The sequence below is a fragment of the Dipodomys spectabilis genome, unplaced genomic scaffold, assembly GCF_019054845.1.
Source record: "Dipodomys spectabilis isolate Male_0828 unplaced genomic scaffold, ASM1905484v1 ptg000147l, whole genome shotgun sequence".
NCBI classification, from domain to species: domain Eukaryota; kingdom Metazoa; phylum Chordata; class Mammalia; order Rodentia; family Heteromyidae; genus Dipodomys; species Dipodomys spectabilis.
In genome coordinates this window covers 8,108,566-8,126,664 of record NW_024870824.1, presented here as the reverse complement: position 1 = coordinate 8,126,664, position 18,099 = coordinate 8,108,566, and the positions used below count along the sequence as shown (strand labels likewise).

Below are 18,099 nucleotides of genomic sequence, written 5' to 3'. Positions count from 1 at the left end.
TGGTTAATTGGAGAAAATCTCATGGACTTTCCTTCCTTGGTTGGCTTTGAACTATGATCCTCAGAGTAGCTAGGATTACAACACCTGATTGACCATTTACTCTTGAGCAACCAATGGACCAAGAATGGAATCAAGAAATAAATTTAGCCAGGTGCCATTGGCACCTGTAAGCCTAGCTACTCAGGAGGCTAAGATCTGAAATTTACCATTTGAAACCAGCTCAGGCAGGAAAGTCCATGAAACTGTTATCTCCAATTAGCTATCAAAAAGAAAAAGCTGGAAGAGGAACTAAGCCCTAATTGATAGAGCACTAGCCTTGAGCAGGAAGCTCAGAGACAGCATTTGGACTCTAAGTTCAAGTCACAGGACAAAAAAAGAAATAAATCCAAAAATCTATTCAAAACATATGAATAGAAGACATACTATACCTAATACCTATATTAGGAAATATTGGAAAGGTAATACTAAGAGGGAAATTCACACCAATCAAAGTGTGTATATGTATATGTGTGTGTGCATGTGTAGAGAGAGTATATGTGTATATACACATATATCCAAAAAGGCATTAAATCAATCCAACATGTTGTCACTGTACCTCAAGAAAACAAGGACATAGGGGAGTGGCCAATTGGGAGAGCACATTCTTAGCAAGTGAAAGTATCTGAGTGAAAACCCAGTACAACGAGAGAGAGAGAGAGAGAGAAAGAGAGAGAGAGAGAGGAAAAAGGAAGAATGGGAAGGATAAGAAGAAAAGGAAATAAATGAAATGAAAGGAAACAGAAAACAAAACAGCCAAACTCAAAATAGTAGAAGTGTGGTGTAGCACTGTAATCCAGCACTTGGGATGAAGACAGGAGGAATAAAATGTCTCAAAACACTAAAATACTGGGGCTGGGGGTTTAGCTCAGTGGAAGAGTGCCTGCCTGGTGAGCACAAGGCCCTGAGTTCGGTCCTCAGCTCTGGAAAAATAAAATACTAAAATAATTATATTTTAAGTGCTAAAATTAGAATATATTAACATATATTATATAACATATAATAAAATATTCTAAAATTACATTAATTATATTTTAAATACTAAATATACTAAATACTAACATTGTTGAGGGGAAAATAATACAGATAAGAATGAAAATAAAACAGATGAAAAATTAAGACAAATATCAATTTAAAAATTGAAAAAATAATTGACAAAGACTTAGCAGACTAAGAAGAAGGGAAAACATTAATTAAAAAGTCAGAGATAGCCAGGCACTGGTGGCTCATGCCTGTAACCCTAACTACACAGGAGGCTAAGATCTGAGGATCATGGTAGGAAGCCAGCTCAGGCAGAAAAGTCCCCATGAGACTCTTCTCACCAATTAACCACTTAAAAAATGAAAGTGGTCCTGTGGCTCAAAGTGGTAGAGCAGTAGGCTTGAGCAAAGGAGTTCAGGGACAGTGCCCAGGGTCTGAGTTCAAATCCCATGACCATTAGAAAAAGAAGTTAGAGATAAAATAGAAACACATTATAACCAACACTACATAAATCCAAATGATCATTAGACAGAGTCAAAACATCTATATTCACAAATTTTTATAACTTAAAAGAAAGTAGCAAATTGTTGGGGAAAACCAGCACAGGCTAATAATGAATAATGAAAGTTGAATCAACGAAAATCCTAGAATCAAACGGTTTGCACTGGATTCTACCAATCATTTAAATAGTTATCACAATTTTTAAAAAATTATTCCAAAGCAGGAGAGGAGAAATTCTTCCAAAATACATTTTATAAGTTCAGTGTTACTCTGACATCAAAACCAAACAAAACACAACAAAAAAAGAGAACTATATGCAATATCCTTGATGAACTTAAATGCAAATATTTTAACAAAAAACTAGAAATTGTCACTCAATGTCATATTAAAATGTTATGTATAAGGGAATGAGGGCATAGCTCAATGGTAAAGTGCTTCTTAGCCTGTATATGCTCGTGGGTTCCCCCACGTGACTTCCCTCTAAAAGAATTATTCACCATAAACAAGTAAGATTCATCTCCTATATTTGAAGATGGTTCAACATATCAAAACAAAGCAAAATTAAACAAACAAAAAAGAAATAATACCCTAATCACCCTCAAAGGGAAAAATTAAATTTAACCATGAGGTCACAATACAATTAGCAAGAATTGCCCATGTTGGGCTGGGAAGGTGGCTCAGTGGTAGAGTGCTTGCCTTGCAAGCCTGAGGCCCTGGGTTTGATTCCTCAGCACCACATAAGCAAAAAGAAAAAAGCCGGAAGTGGCGCTGTGGCTCGAGTGGTAGAGCGCTAGCCTTGAGCTGAAGAGCTGAGGGACAGCGCCCAGGCCCAGAGTTCAAGCCCCACTACCGGACCCCCCCCCCCAAAAAAAAGAATCGCCCATGTAATTGTACCCCTCTGTACAGTATGTTCACAATAAAAAATAAAAATAAAAAAAATTAGTAAGAATCAGGTAACGTGAAAACAAAGATGGAGTAGAGGAGGAAATTTTTAATTGAAAAAACTCACAAAAGCATAGCATAGTAAATGAGAAAATTAAATGGTACAGTAACAAAATCCTAGAACACTTGAGATAAATATAAGAACCAAAATTCCTCTAGAGTAAGGTAACTTAGCTTTATTATTATTAGAATTTGAGATAATTCTCTGTGCTATCCATGCATTGCAGAATACACTTTTGTGGTACGACTATCACAATTACCATGTCCTCAAGTTGTGTCAATCAAATATGATTTCAGATATTGACAAACATTGGTAGGTAAAAAAATTTCTCTGGTTAAGAACCATGATCTAGAGGTGAAACAAAAGTTCTTTTAAAATAATGGATAATCAGACTGTTAATGAATAGTCTAACATTGAAAATTTGAAGATAGAGGAACAATACCTTCAGAATATTAGTTGCAAATAACTCCTAATTTATAATTCCACACCGAATAAAACCTTGAAATAAGACACTTGATTTTTTGACACCTGAAAATTTTAAGATGTGCAGACTCTCAAAACATTTAGGAACTCAAAGAAATAAGGCAAACAATAAGAGGATATAAAATCCAGAAAACTATATAAAATGCAAGGGGAAAATGAAAGCAAATTGCTTGGTGACAGGTAAACCAAGTTACCAGGTGTACAAAAAGCATAGAGACTGAATTGTATACAAACAAGAAAGTGCTTGGATTGCTCTAGAGAGTCTCCAAAACAAATGATCAAAACTAGATTTCTCTATTCTAATCGTCAAATTGAGAGCTTTAGAGTTTGAGAAGTTGAAGATAACTTTATATATAACCATGGTGGGTGAAATGAAAAAGGAAATGAGGCAATTATTAACTTAAGGGCAAAGAGGCCTTTTGTTTTACTTTTAATGTTCAAATGTAAACAATAATGAAATGGTGATAATTGAATAATCACTAAGCAGAATTATGATATTGTTAGGTGGGAAATGAGGGAGAAATATGAAAATATATGTGTATGCCCTTTAAGAAGGAAGCAAATTATGGATAGTATCTAAAACTGAAACAGTTTGAGACCAGTCTGGGCTACATAGTGAGATGCAGTATCAAAGGAACAAAGTAAAACCAACCCAAGCCAAAACAAATTAACCTTGAAAACTTTAGAAAAAAAAGTATTTTAACTATGTTATTGAAAATATGAAAACATGAAACAGTTAAATAAATGTGGTTAGTTAATAAATATGGTGAGCTGTTGGGCAATCAGACTAGAATAAAATCCAAATAAATGTATCCTTTTACACTGAAATTTTATAAATGTAAAATAGCTAAACAACCAGGGGAACTATCTTTTAAAAATACATTATAAATACATCAATGAGGTAACATATAAAACAAAAAGTTAGGTGAAGTCTGGTGCTGTGGCTCACACCTGCAATCCTAGCTACTCAGGAGGTTAAGATCCAAGGATCATAGTGCAAAGTCAACTAGAGCATGAAACTCTGTGAAAATCTTACTTCTACTAGCCTAACAAAAGAGGCTGGAAGGTCAGAGATAAGAGCCTAGGCTCCATGTTCAAGCCCCAAGACTGGCACACAAAAAGTAAAGTGATTGGGCTGGGAAGGTGGCTCAGTGGTAGAGCCCTTGCCTTGAATGCCTGAGGCCCTGGGTTCGATTCCTCAGCACCACATAAGCAAAAAAAAAAAGCCAAAAGTGGTGCTGTGGCTCAAGTGGTAACGTGCTAGCCTTGACCTGAAGAGTGGAGGGACAGGCCCAGAGTTCAGGCCCCACAACTGGACCCCCCACCAAAAAAGTAAGGTGAATAGAAAAAGGAAGCAATTATGTGATGGTAATGTCTGAACATACATTATAATCTACTTTTTTTAATGTTCTAGGGATTTTTATCTAATTTTAAGCAAATTTCCTTATATTCAATATGATCATTTGAAGTTCAAACTACCAGTTTACTATAGATCCATTCTACAAAATTATTTATAGCTAATTGAACTTCTTTGCATTTATGGAAATATTCATCTTGTTGATGAATATTTTCATCTTTGTTGATGCTGGGATTAGAACCAAAAGCCTTGACCATGCTAAACACATGGTATTCCAAAAGTCTACACCCCAAACTCCAGTAGAAATATCTCAGATTATTCTAAGATTGTTGAATTAACAAAGATTTTGAGTGGAGGAGAAATGATATTAGTTTTCCTTATTTTTTACACTTTATGTTGTGAAGTATAAGACTACCATTATTTTTAAAGAATGAGAATTATTTTAATATAACAAGTCATTTATTATGAAAAAGCAATCACACGTTTAGCAATTTTGTTATTTTTAAAGCAAAAAAATAGTGGATTATCTAATTAAAATAAATTTGAAAAACAGAGAAACATCATTCATACTAAATCTTGATTCTTGAAAAAAGCAACAAGTCTTTCTGAGAAAGAAGTGTTTTGGAAACAATAAAATTCCAAGAGTTTACTTAATAAGAATTTTACATTACTGGATATGATTGCAAAATTCAGAGCAATTATTTACAATAGAATTAAACTCATGCTTGTTATGATCAGAATGCATGGACACAAATGTCTTAATATTAAAGTATAAATAATGATAAGTCTCAAACATTGGGACTCCCAAAACAACTGTGACTTCCAAACAATGTGACTAAATCAACAACATTGACAAACACTGTTTCCTTAGTATTGTGTGCATGTGTACGTGCGTGTGTGCATGCGAAAGTACATTGTGTAAGCCAGCTAAGAAAAAAACTAAAAGGTTTGAAAAATAATTCAATGGGTTTAAATATATATGTATATATATATTTATATATGGCCTAAGACTATAATTACTAACATGTAAGTATGCAGTATAAGTGAATGAAAGAGTTGAGAAGTTACAAATATATCATTGAATTCTATAATTATCATAAATGATCAATTAGATTCCTACTTGAACTCATAATGATTCCTAAAGTTGAAATTACGTTCATTGTTCCTATCAGTCCCTCACCACAGAAGTTAGGGTTTAACAATTTGACCTCAGTAGCCTCAAAGCACAGGGCCAAATAAAATTCATACTGACAATTCTGAGACAGGGTCCTGGACTTGCAGTTTTCTATCATTTAATCACCAAGATTAAGTTAAGTAAACATCCTAACTAAGTAGATTTCTATCAGTAATTTAAACCTAAACTGTTTCGGAAGGGAGAATTTTCCTCTACCTCCTTCCCAGAGCCATGGGACTGGAGATTGGGGATGATAGGCTTCAGGAATTTGAACTCATTGGTGCCAGCACCTCCCTGCAGACACACCTCATACTGGTAGCTGTGGGCCAGGGTCCCCGTGCCACTCATGTCCAGCAGGTGTCCAGGCAAGGGGCCATCGGGCAGCGCGCAGCCGGCCAGCGAGCGCGCCCTGCTCCTCCTGCACAGCCTGACGGCCACGAAGAGCAGCAGAGACAAGAGGAAGAGAGAAGACACGGCCGCCAGCGCGATGACCAAGTAGGCAGTGAGGCGGTCGGGCTGCGCGCGCTCGGGCGCCGCCGCGTCGGGCAGCGGCAGGTAGGGCTGCGAGAAGCCATCCACCAGCAGCACGTGCAGCGTGACGCTGGCCGAGCGCGGCGGCTCGCCATTGTCCTTGACCAGCAGCAGCAGCCTGTGCTTGGGCGCGTCGCGCTCGCTCAGCAGCCTGGCGGTGCGCACCTCGCCATTGTGCGGCCACACGCTGAACAGCCCGGGCTCCGTGGCCTTGAGCAGCTGGAACGACAGCCAGGCGTTCTGGCCCGAGTCGCGGTCCACCGCCACCACCTTGCTCACCAGGTAGCCCGGCTCGGCCGCCCTGGGCAGCAGCTCGGTGCAGGGCGCAGACGCGTTCTGCAGCGGGTACAGCACGAAGGGCGAGTTGTCGTTGGCGTCCAGCACCTGCACGCGCACCAGCGCCTGGCTGCTGAGCGGGGGCGAGCCGCGGTCGGCGGCGCGCACGCGCACCTCGAACGCCTGCAGGGCCTCATAGTCCAGCGCCCTCAGGGCGAACAGCTGCCCGCTGTCCGCGTTGATGGACACCAGCGCCGCCGCCGCGTCGGGGCCGGGCTGCGGGCCGGGCAGCAGCGAGTAGGTCAGCTGGGCGTTGCTGCCCGAGTCTCTGTCTGTGGCGCTGATGGTGCCAATGTGCAGGGCGGGGCTGTTGTTCTCGCGGACCCACAGGGTGTAGGAGGACTGCGTGAATTCGGGGGCGTTGTCGTTCACGTCGGACACCTGCAGGGTGAAGGTGTGCTGGGTTTGCAGCCTGGGAGTCCCCAAGTCGGAGACGGTAATGGTGATATTGTATTCTGCTCTGTTTTCTCTGTCCAGAGAGCCTTCTGTGACCAATGTGTAGAAATTTTCTACTGTAGGTTTCAGAAGAAAAGGGAGACTGTTCTGGATGGAACACTTCATTTTCCCATTGTCTCCAGAGTCTGGATCTGAAATTCCAAAAATAGCGACCACAGTTTCCGGAGCGTTTTCTGGAATGTCACTGTTAAATAGTGACATCGTCAACTGAGGGGCATTGTCATTTACATCCAGCACTTCTATTTCTACAGTGCATTTTCCTGAAAGTCCCCCGCCGTCTGAGGCCTCAATTTCCATGCGGTAAAACTTAATTTCCTCAAAATCCAACAGTTTTTTTAATCTAATTTCTCCTGTGTCTGTGTTTATTTCAAAGGCCTGAATGACTTGATTTGAGGATTGGAAAAATGAGTAGGAAAGTTCTCCGTGAATCCCAGCATCTAAATCTCTAGCTGATACAGTGATGACAAGGGAACCTACGGGAGTGTTCTCTGGTACCTGTACCCCGTAGAGTCCCTGAACAAATTCAGGGGCATTGTCATTGATATCCAGAACTACAATGAGAACCTGAGAAGTCCCAGTCCTGGGTGGTGACCCACCATCTAGTGCTGTGAGGACTAATCTGAGCTCAGGCTCCTCTTCCCGGTCCAGTGCTTTGTCCAGCACCAGTTCAGGGTATTTCCTGCCATCGCTGTGATTACGAGTGAGAAGATGGAAATGGGAGTTGGTGCTAATTGAATAGTTCTGAACTGTATTGCAGCCTACGTCCAAATCTTGAGCTATTTTCAAAGGAAACAGGGTCCCTGGATGTGTGCTTTCCACGATTTTAAGGAGAATTTCATTTTCTAAGAATTCTGGAGCATGGTCATTTACATCTTGGATCTGTAGCTCACCTTGAATAAACTGCACCGGGTTTTTCAGTAGCAACTGGAAATGCAAAATGCATGGATCTGTGTCCCCACACAACTCTTCCCGGTCCACTCTTTCTTTGAGGAGTAATTCCCCACTCTTCTGTTCCAGCTGCAAATGCTGTTTGTTCCCTCTGGAAAGAATCTGTGCACCCCGAGTGACCAGCTCCTCTACACCTAGCCCCAAATCTTCTGCTAGGTTGCCTACAAAAGAGCCTCTGTCTCTTTCTTCTAGAACGGAATATTTAATAGTTTCACTGCCCACCTCCCACAAGAGTAGTAAGAAAATAATGGTGGTCACTTGCCTTTTCTGCTGTGCTGGGAAGACCGGCATCTCCATCTTTTCTCAGGTCCAGAAGATGAAGTAATTACAAAGGAATCACTTTATAGCTAATTCAGCTACCTTGGTTTAATAATTTTGATTTCTTTTTTGTTTGTCTTCACGTTGCTTGATGTTGCCTTTCAGGAACGTAGTGTCTCCAGTAATGAATGGTATTTCCCTTTTAAGCGGTCACGAACAGCTCAGCTTTGAGTCTTTGTCTCTGCATTTTTCTTTCTTAGCCTGCAGCGCCACCAAGTGTTCTGTTTTACAACTTCAAGTAATGTCCATTCCAAAAATACATTGTAATTGTGCATCTTTTAGCTCATAACTTCTCTACACTGTTTTCCTCAACCCACTTGACAGTCGTGTTTAAATAGCTAACGGTAGCAGTGAGAAAAAGAGAAATATATGTGTATATTTGTCTTCCTCATAATGGTGCAAAGTCAGTACTCAAAACTGTATTCTAACGATTACTTACCTATACAGGCATTCATCTAGTGTTTGAGATACTACCCTAAATGAGGCACTAAAGTCCTTCCTTTGTGGAGTTTTAATTGTATTAGAATACTGATGTTTTATTTTGTTAAAATTAGGCTTTTAACTGGGAGAGAGAGCGAAGGAAATGGTGCCATTTTCCAAAAAGAAATGTACTCATTATCTGACTCTGTATTTTGCCTTTTTAATAACAAAAATATTTTTAAATAGGCTTTTAAAATCCATTTCCACTACAAAATGTACTCATATTACATATATAAAAATTATGATGTGATTTTTTTGTCCATCTCTGGGCTATATAGCACTGAGATTTTTCAAGTTGTGCAGTGCTCAGTGAAGTTGAGAGGAAATGGTTGTTTGGTTTATGAAAATAGGTATAAGCTGAGAATTAAGTTAATATCCTTTCTACGAACATGAAGATACTAAAGTCAGTGAAGTAAATAAAAATACTATCTGGAGAAAGGCTTTGAGCTATGAGCATTGGACAAATGTCTATGTCTTGGCTATGGAGATAGGATAATTGAACATCACTAATATTCCAACTAAAACTATCTGGAATGAGAGCAGTGAAAACAGAACATCTTGATTAAAAGAAAGAATGCTATTTGAAGAAGAGGATCAACATGTAGGAACACGCATTCCCTACATTTATCAAACCAATTGGTAATCATCCACAGCAGGTATTTATTTGAACTCTAAAATAGCCAAATATAGTTCTATTGTAATTAAAAATATTAACGTAGTTGTCATTTCATTATAAATTTTCTGAGCTAATGCCCATGGCTCATGCCTGTAATCCTAGTTACATATGAAGCTGAGATCAGTGGATCATGCTCCAAAGCCAGTCCAGGAAGAAAAGTCCATGTGACTAATCTCAAATAAACTACTGAAAATAAGCTGGAAGTGGCACTGTGGCTCAAGTGGTAGAGCACTCACCTTGAGCAAAAGAAGCTCAGAGACAACACTCAGGCCCAAAGTTAAAGCCCCAGGACCAGATTAAAAAACTATGTAAAATAAAATAAATAAAAATAGATTATCTGCCTTTGACAGAAACCTTAAAGGAAAATTTCCTAAAATACTACATATAAAACCTACATATATAAGACCAAATAAAGGTTAACCTGAGGAGGTAAATGACTTTCTGTTTAATGAAGGCCCATGATGCTTACGCAGCACAAGAAAGGAAACTCTAGCATTACATAGCAACCTGTGATTAATACTAAACTTATGCCTTTGTACAGAAATTTGAGAAAAAAATGAAAGTTTGAAAAATACAATTTGATTTTTACATAAGAATATCTATGAACTGTTAAATTCTTAGACAGACAAAATGGATCATCAGGAGTATTTTATGTTCTGTAATAGAGTAGTATGAATAGAAGAATATTTTCTGTTTTGAAGGAAAGCAAAAAAGACAAGTAAGCTATAATATTTAACAACTTCACTTATGGAAAGGGGACTTTATTGCAGAGAGGATACTAGCATTTCTTTATTCATGAAAATGTACTCTAAAAATCACACTGAATTGATACTAAAATTCACCAAATGTTTATAAGAAATTTAAAATAGATATTTAAAGAAAATATCTAAAAGAGGCTCATAAACTGTAATTTAATATCTTGACAGTTCATTAAATATACTTTCTATCCTTACAAAAAGTTCCTTGACTATTATGGTATATTGACATACATTCAAGCATGTAAACATAAGATCCATGAGTACTTCATCATTTATTTTTAGTGTTTATCTTGTAACACTATAGTTAGCCCTAAATGAGACATACACAGGATGATAATAATAAAACATTCATAATGAAAAATAGTTATCAGACAGGAATAGTGAAAAGACTGTAATCAATTGTAAGAGAGTCTATCTATGGAATGTTGGAAGGTATTATTTGTAAAATGGGTATTTCAAAGTTTTAAATTACTAAAAATTACTTTTGCTTTAAATTGCCAAATATAGGACTTGTCAATATTAAACATGCTGTAAGCATAAGAGAAAAGAATATGTAACTTTTGCTTTTCATAAAAAGTTCAACCTCAAGCATAGCATGAAAGGTTTGACCATGCTGCTCAGATGTAGAGAGCTTGCTAGCATGCTTGAGGCACCAGGCTCAATTTTCCCACACCTTAAATGGGAGTAACATAAACAGGAAAAGGCTCATTACAAAAAGCAAAAACAACATGCAGTTGAAGTCACTAATCTAAGTCTCCTCACAGACAGATATCATTTTTGGTAGCTGTGGGACAGGGTCCCCATGTTGCTGACATTCACCAGGTGGCCTGAAAAGTGACTCAGGCACAAACCAGCAACCCAGTGAAGCTATCCTATTATTTCTGCACAGCCAGACTGTCATTGACAACAGCACTAAGAAGATAAAGAGCTATGACATCAACGCCAGGGCTACCAACAGCACAATGAGATCTTCTTGTTGCCTAGAAGAAGCAATGCCTCTGGGAGCAACGGGTTGGGCTGTGGAAGGAGCCAAGACTGGAAACAAAAAATAGAATGTACTTGCATTTCATCTTATTTTTCATATATTTGATTGTGTAATAGATATAAGTTCCTTTGAAAATATATATAACTAAGAAAACAACCAGATACTAGTGGCTCATGTCTGTGATCCTAGCTACTCAGGAGGCTGAGATCTGAGGATCTTGATTCAAAACCATCCAGGGCAGGAGAGTTCTAGAGACTGTTATCTCCACTTAATCACAAGAAAACCAGAAGTGGCACTGTGGCTCAAAATAGTAGCATGCTAGCCTTAAGCAAAAAGAGCTGAGGAACAGCAACTGGGCACTGAGTTCCATACCCACGACTGATCCAAAAAAGAAGGAAGGGAAGGAAAACATTTGTTTTCAATTTATCATAGTATATACTTCACTGGATGAAATAAAGAGGCACAAAATATATTAAAACATAGAGTTAAGGTTTTATTTGTATTGATATAACCCATCACAATAACTATCAAAGAGACAACAAAAATCTCAGGAAAACCAAACACGTGTAGGACAATATGTGAATACATGCAACTTCAACACATACAAAACGAGCTTGAGATTTACTAGTGACAGTGAACTTTATCTACACATAAATTCTAGAACTAGTTAAGGTGAATAGGGAGAAAATAATATCATAAACAGATATCTAAGAGAATGCAAAGCTATTTCAGAAGAGAGGATGGTTTCCTGTCTCTTCACCAGAATACTGAGGCAAAATATTGGGTAATATCGGTTTCAGGAATTTGAACTCATTGGTGCCAGCACCTCCCTGCAGACACACCTCATACTGGTAGCTGTGGGCCAGGGTCCCCGTGCCACTCACGTCCAGCAGGTGTCCAGGCAAGGGGTCATCGGGCAGCGCGCAGCCGGCCAGCGAGCGCGCCCTGCTCCTCCTGCACAGCCTGAAGGCCACGAAGAGCAGCAGAGACAAGAGGAAGAGAGAAGACACGGCCGCCAGCGCGATGACCAAGTAGGCAGTGAGGCGGTCGGGCTGCGCGCGCTCGGGCGCCGCCGCGTCGGGCAGCGGCAGGTAGGGCTGCGAGAAGCCATCCACCAGCAGCACGTGCAGCGTGACGCTGGCCGAGCGCGGCGGCTCGCCATTGTCCTTGACCAGCAGCAGCAGCCTGTGCTTGGGCGCGTCGCGCTCGCTCAGCAGCCTGGCGGTGCGCACCTCGCCATTGTGCGGCCACACGCTGAACAGCCCGGGCTCCGTGGCCTTGAGCAGCTGGAACGACAGCCAGGCGTTCTGGCCCGAGTCGCGGTCCACCGCCACCACCTTGCTCACCAGGTAGCCCGGCTCGGCCGCCCTGGGCAGCAGCTCGGTGCAGGGTGCAGACGCGTTCTGCAGCGGGTACAGCACGAAGGGCGAGTTGTCGTTGGCGTCCAGCACCTGCACGCGCACCAGCGCCTGGCTGCTGAGCGGGGGCGAGCCGCGGTCGGCGGCGCGCACGCGCACCTCGAGCGCCTGCAGGGCCTCATAGTCCAGCGCCCTCAGGGCGAACAGCTGCCCGCTGTCCGCGTTGATGGACACCAGCGCCGCCGCCGCGTCGGGGCCGGGCTGCGGGCCGGGCAGCAGCGAGTAGGTCAGCTGGGCGTTGCTGCCCGAGTCTCTGTCTGTGGCGCTGATGGTGCCAATGTGCAGGGCGGGGCTGTTGTTCTCGCGGACCCACAGGGTGTAGGAGGACTGCGTGAATTCGGGGACGTTGTCGTTCACGTCGGACACCTGCAGGGTGATGGTGTGCTGGGTTTGCAGCCTGGGAGTCCCTAAGTCGGAGACAGTGATGGTGATGTTGTATTCGGCTGTGCTTTCTCTGTCCAATGGCCTCTCAGTCAGTAGGGTGTAAAAGTTCTCGAATGTGGACTTTAACAAGAACGGGAGATCGTTTGGAATGGAACACATCATTTTCCCATTATCCCCAGAATCTGAATCAAATACACTAAAAACAGAAACTACAGTCTCTGGTGAGTTTTCGGGAATGGTGTTCATGAACGACGAGATGGTCAGTTCTGGGGCATTGTCATTCACATCCAACACCTGTATAGCCACAGTGCATTTTCCTGAAAGCCCTCCGCCATCGGTGGCTGAAATCTCCATATTGTAATATGGAGTTGCTTCAAAATCCAACAACCTTCTCAGATGTATTTCTCCTGTGGTTTCATCTATTACAAACGGCTGGGAAACGCCGTCTACTTGAAATAGAGCATAGACCACACTACCATGCGTTCCTGCATCTAAATCTCGAGCAGAGACAGTAACAACTAAAGAATCCATCGGGCTGTTCTCAGGAACCTGCACCTCATACAGCGACTGTGAAAATTCAGGGGCGTTATCATTGATGTCCACGACTTCTATGCGCACTGTGGAGGTCCCAGAGCTGGGTGGAGCCCCACCATCCAGCGCAGTCAGAGTGAGGCTGAGCTCAGCCTGCTCCTCCCTGTCCAGCGCTTTATCCAGCACCAGCTCTGGATATTTCCTGCCATCTCCGCGGTGATGGGTAACCACATGAAAATTAAGGTTGGGGCTGATTGTGTAATTCTGGACAGTGTTGCTCCCTATGTCGAGGTCCTGAGCTGCTTTCAGAGGGAACACTGTCCCTGGCTGGGCGCTCTCTGGGATCTTTAGGAGCATCTCTCTCTCTAGGAACTCTGGAGAATGGTCGTTTATATCTGTGAGGTGCAAATCAGCTTGAAAAATCTGCACTGGGTTTCCAAGTAGGAGCTGGAAATGCATTAGACAGGGTTCTGTCGCCCCGCACAGCACCTCCCTGTCCAGCTTTTCATACAGGAGCAAACTGCCTGTCTTTACATCTAGCTGCAAGAGCTGTTTGTTTCCTTTGTAATGGATTCGCGCGCTGCGAGTGGCCAACTCCCCCACCCTCAGCCCCAGATCTTTTGCCAAGTTGGCCACAAAGTGGCCACTTTCCGTTTCTTCTGGAATGGAATATCGAATTGTCTCACAACCAGACCCCCACACAAACAATAGCAAAGCAAGAAAAGCAACTTGCCTTTTCTCTGGCGTTTTTGCTAGCGCAGTCTCCATTGTTCAGACTCGGTTCCAGAAGGTCCGTTTCTTTAACTCCGTGTAGAATTAATCCACTCAGGTGATTTCGCCAAATAACCTCCCTTAAATCTTACTCACTGACTTGTTTTTAGAAATATACTCTTTCTAAAGATCTGTCCTCTAGACCTCACCAAAAAGCGCGTCCTTCTTTTAAGGAAAGATTTCTGATTGTCAGCTTAATGGCGCTGTGGGTATCTGCAGAGCGGGTTATTCTCATTCTTAGCCTGCAGCGCCACCAAGCGTCCTTAATTACTATTGTATACAACTTTTGGTAATTCAATCAGCATCGTTTAAAACAGTACCAATTTCTCAAGATTGCCTAATATATCTCCTGCTTTCGGTCACTGATAGCTCCTGTATTAATTAGTTTTCAGCTGAAAAAAATCCTTCATCTTCATAAAAATCATCTTCTTCATAACAGCACTTTTCATATACATAAAGTGGATCTCCTTGGTTTTTATTTGGCTTTTCAATTAATAATCATAACAGGTATTTTTTCTTTGATTGCTTAATTTAATCCAGTTACATTCAAGGTTAGTTATATTCTGCTTGTTTGGTATCTTTTTGTTGCTCTTTTTGTCCTAGGGTTTGAACTCAAAGCCTTGTACTTTTTCAGCAAGTGCTCTTGTATATGGTACCATTTCATCTGTTCAGGAAATCAACCTTTTAACAAGTTTTTAATGCTAGGTATTGAATCTACAATCTTTCGCATGATAGGCAAGCATTCTACCACTGAGGTATGTAGCATTGTATCCATTTCCCTTACTGTTTTTGTAATTTAATAGTTTTTGATATGCTATGGTTTGATTTTCCTCTCCTATAACTATTTCTATAATGTATTTCTATACGTGCATCCATCATGATAACTTGTATCTTTTTATTTCTAGTGTAGGATTCCTTTAAATATTTCTTGTGGAGTTGTTTGCTGGCAATTAGTTCTTCTGGTTTTTGCTTCTCTTGGAAAGGCTTCTGTTTTACCTTCATTTTTGAAGTTTAATTTTGTTTGACGTAGTTTTCTTTATTTTGAATGTATCACCTCATTCATTTCTGGTATATTGTTTCTGTTGAGAGGTCTGCTGTAAGTTGGAGTTTTAGGATTCTGTATTTATTTTGCACTTTTGATGTCTTAACATTCCTTGTTGAGGGTCTATTTTGGTTTTAGTTAGGGTCTTTTGAGCTTTTGGTACTTGGATATCCATTTCTTTGGGAATATTTTGGCAATTTGATGGGAAATTTTTCTCATACCTTTCCTTCTCTTCATTTAAAAAATTATTTTATTGTTGTTCAGGAGGTGACATACTGTGGGGTTACCTTTACATATGTCAGGTAATAAGTACATTTCCTTTCACACTGTGTCATCTGTTCCCTCATTCTTTCCCTTCCCCACCCTCCCATCTCCACCCATGAGTTGCATAGTTCACTTTCATCAATGGATAACAGTTACTATTAAAAATTAAAATTGACTCCTATAACTTTTGCTTTTTATTATATATCCATCAAAAGATACAAGAGTTACATGTGCAATCTGGATTTTCATCATGTGAAGGTTATTATAAGCAGAAACCAAATAAAAATACATGGTCCAAACCCCTAAAAGTACCCTTCAGTTTACTATAATTAAACAATACATTTTTATTATTTTTGAGGGGGAGTTCAAGATTGGGACTCAAACTTAGTACCTGCTGTTTTCACCCATTGGCTAGCACTCTACCAACTGAACCATGCTTCCCACTCATTGATTCTTTGGTCACTTTTGGGGATCTTTGGTAAAACATATGTTTACAGAGTATTGGCCTCCCTGTGTTTTTATCCACTTGCCATTGTTTTCAAAAGTGACCTGTAGCATATATTCTAAATTTCCCTGTTCTCACAGTATGATTCCTGTATTAGTATGCTTTTATTTAATTATTATTTTAACATATTCCTAGCCTATGTGTACTGTAAATTTTCCTGTTTTGAGATTTGGGAGTTTTGTCATAAACATAGTTGCAATTTTTGGGGGGTAATGATATTTATGTATGTATGTTAAATATATTTAAAGGAGTTCTGTTCTAGTGCATTAAGATATGCACATACACATATATCTTTAGCAAGGATTGTGAAACATTTTCAAAGTTATTTTACTACTAAAAAAGTCTGAGTTCCAGTTGCTCTATACCCTGGGTCAACATTTGATGTTATCTTTTCAGTTGGTGTTCAGTAATTTGGAATTATGCACATTTTACTATTTAGTCATCATTAACATGCACCCTCCTGAAGTTCATATTCAGGAATGTTCTATTTTGGTCATTTGATTATGACATTGTATGTGTGTGTGTGTGTGTGTGTGTGTGTGTGTGTGTGTGTGTGTGTGTGTGCGCCAGTCCTGGAGCTTGAACTCAGGGCCTGAGTGCTGTCCTTGAGCTTTTCTGATCAAGACTAACCGCTACACACAGATATATGTTGGAGTTTTTGGTTGTTAATTGAAGATAAGAGATTTATGGACTTTCCTGCCTGGGCTGGCTTTGGACTGAGATCCTCAGATTTCAGCCTCCTGAGTAGCTAGGATTACAGGCCTGAGCTACAGGTGCCTGGCCCCAATAAAATCTTAATCCCCTGGGCACTTACATAGTCAAGTTTCTTTGCAGTCTTGCTAAGTACCTAGATCTGAGCATTTTCAATTGAGAACTTGACATCTCTCCAGATAGTTCATGAACTTTATGCTTTGAATAGCAAGAAAAGCCTCACACTGTTTTTAAGAATTTTCTCCTCTGCTCTGGGCTGTCTTTGGTTTGGGGTCCTGAGCTTAATGCTCCAGTCTGCCAAAAGCTATTGAAATTCTCTTTTTTAACGAGCCTATTTTTTTTCTCAGTCTTAATAAATTTCTTGAGGTAAAACTGACTATAGAAGGGGCTGGGAAGTTGGCTCAGTGGTAGAAACGCTTGCCTTGCATGCTCAAGGCCCTGGGTTCAATTCCTCAGCACCACATAAGCAAAAGGAAAAAGCCGGAAGTGGTGCTGTGGCTCAAGTGGTGGAGCGCTAGCCTTGAGCTGAAGAGCTGAGGGACAGCGTCCAGGCCCAGAGTTCAGGCCCCACGACCGGACCCCCCCCCAAAAAAAAACTGACTATAGAAGTCAGTTCTCATTTCTTCAGTGAAATATTGATCCATTCAGTTTCTTCTAAAGAATATCATCTCCTTTCAATTGTTTTAAATAGGTTATTTTTTTTTTTACTTTAGCCAGTTTCTCTTTTGATTGTTTTCTGATCCTAGGTAATTCATTGAAATGGAAGGAGAGATATATATTCTGTGCTTCCTTTTTGTGGTACTGGGGACTTAACCCAGGTCCTCACATATGCTAGACAAGCTCAGGGTACTCTGACACTTAAGCCACATTCATATAACCCTTTGGTTTGTTTTTTTCATTTTTGAAAAATAGTCTTCCTCCACTGGTGCTGGCTTCAAACTTCCTACTTCTGCATTCTGAGTAGCTGAAATTACAGGTGTGTATCATAACACCTGGCTTGCCCTCTTCCTTTATTTTGTGGTGGTTTTATTTTAGACACTATGTTGCTATATCCAAGGCTGGCCTCCAACTCAGTGTAGCAGAGGCTGGCCCTGAGCTTAAGCATTTCCTGCTTCAGTCTCCTGAGTGGTAGAACTACAAATATGGACAACCATAAGTTCATATACATTCTGCATACTTATATTCTTATATATTCTGTAATTTTTATTACAAAGGCAGAAGAGATATTGCTTTAGTTTTGATGATGTTGGAGAGAAAACCTACAGCCTGCAAAAGCTCTACAACTGAGCTACAACCCTGACCTTGATGTTTGGATATAGACTTTTTCTTTGGATATAGACCCAGGTTAGCCTTGAACTCTGAGTTCTTTCTGTCTCTGTTGCCTTAATGCAGGGATACATCTAAGAACTACAACATCAGGTGCAAAAGAAGGCATCTATCTTCGAGTGATAAAGGCTACATTTTGTCAGTGGAATTTCTGTCCTCAAAACAGTGACTTAAGCTGGCTACA

At 40.6% G+C, this 18,099-nt stretch overlaps 2 protein-coding genes across 2 annotated transcripts; both read right to left on the bottom strand.

The window, feature by feature from the left end:
• Positions 1-5,643: 5,643 nt before the first annotated feature.
• Positions 5,644-8,125, bottom strand: LOC122118120 (protocadherin beta-14-like). Its single transcript, XM_042692031.1, has one exon. It carries the CDS (start codon positions 8,041-8,043, stop codon positions 5,644-5,646), a length of 2,400 nt encoding a protein of 799 aa, XP_042547965.1. The 5' UTR covers positions 8,044-8,125.
• Positions 8,126-11,507: 3,382 nt separating this feature from the next.
• LOC122118122 (protocadherin beta-5-like) lies at positions 11,508-14,195 on the bottom strand. The gene has a single exon (XM_042692032.1). The coding sequence runs from the start codon at positions 14,062-14,064 to the stop codon at positions 11,692-11,694; it is 2,373 nt and encodes a 790-aa protein (XP_042547966.1). The 5' UTR covers positions 14,065-14,195; the 3' UTR covers positions 11,508-11,691.
• Positions 14,196-18,099: the final 3,904 nt, after the last annotated feature.

Coding starts and splice junctions, on each gene's coding strand:
- LOC122118120 (XM_042692031.1), bottom strand. CDS start 8,043: ATGGAGATGCCGGTCTTCCCAGCACAGCAGAAAAGGCAAGTGACCACC.
- LOC122118122 (XM_042692032.1), bottom strand. CDS start 14,064: ATGGAGACTGCGCTAGCAAAAACGCCAGAGAAAAGGCAAGTTGCTTTT.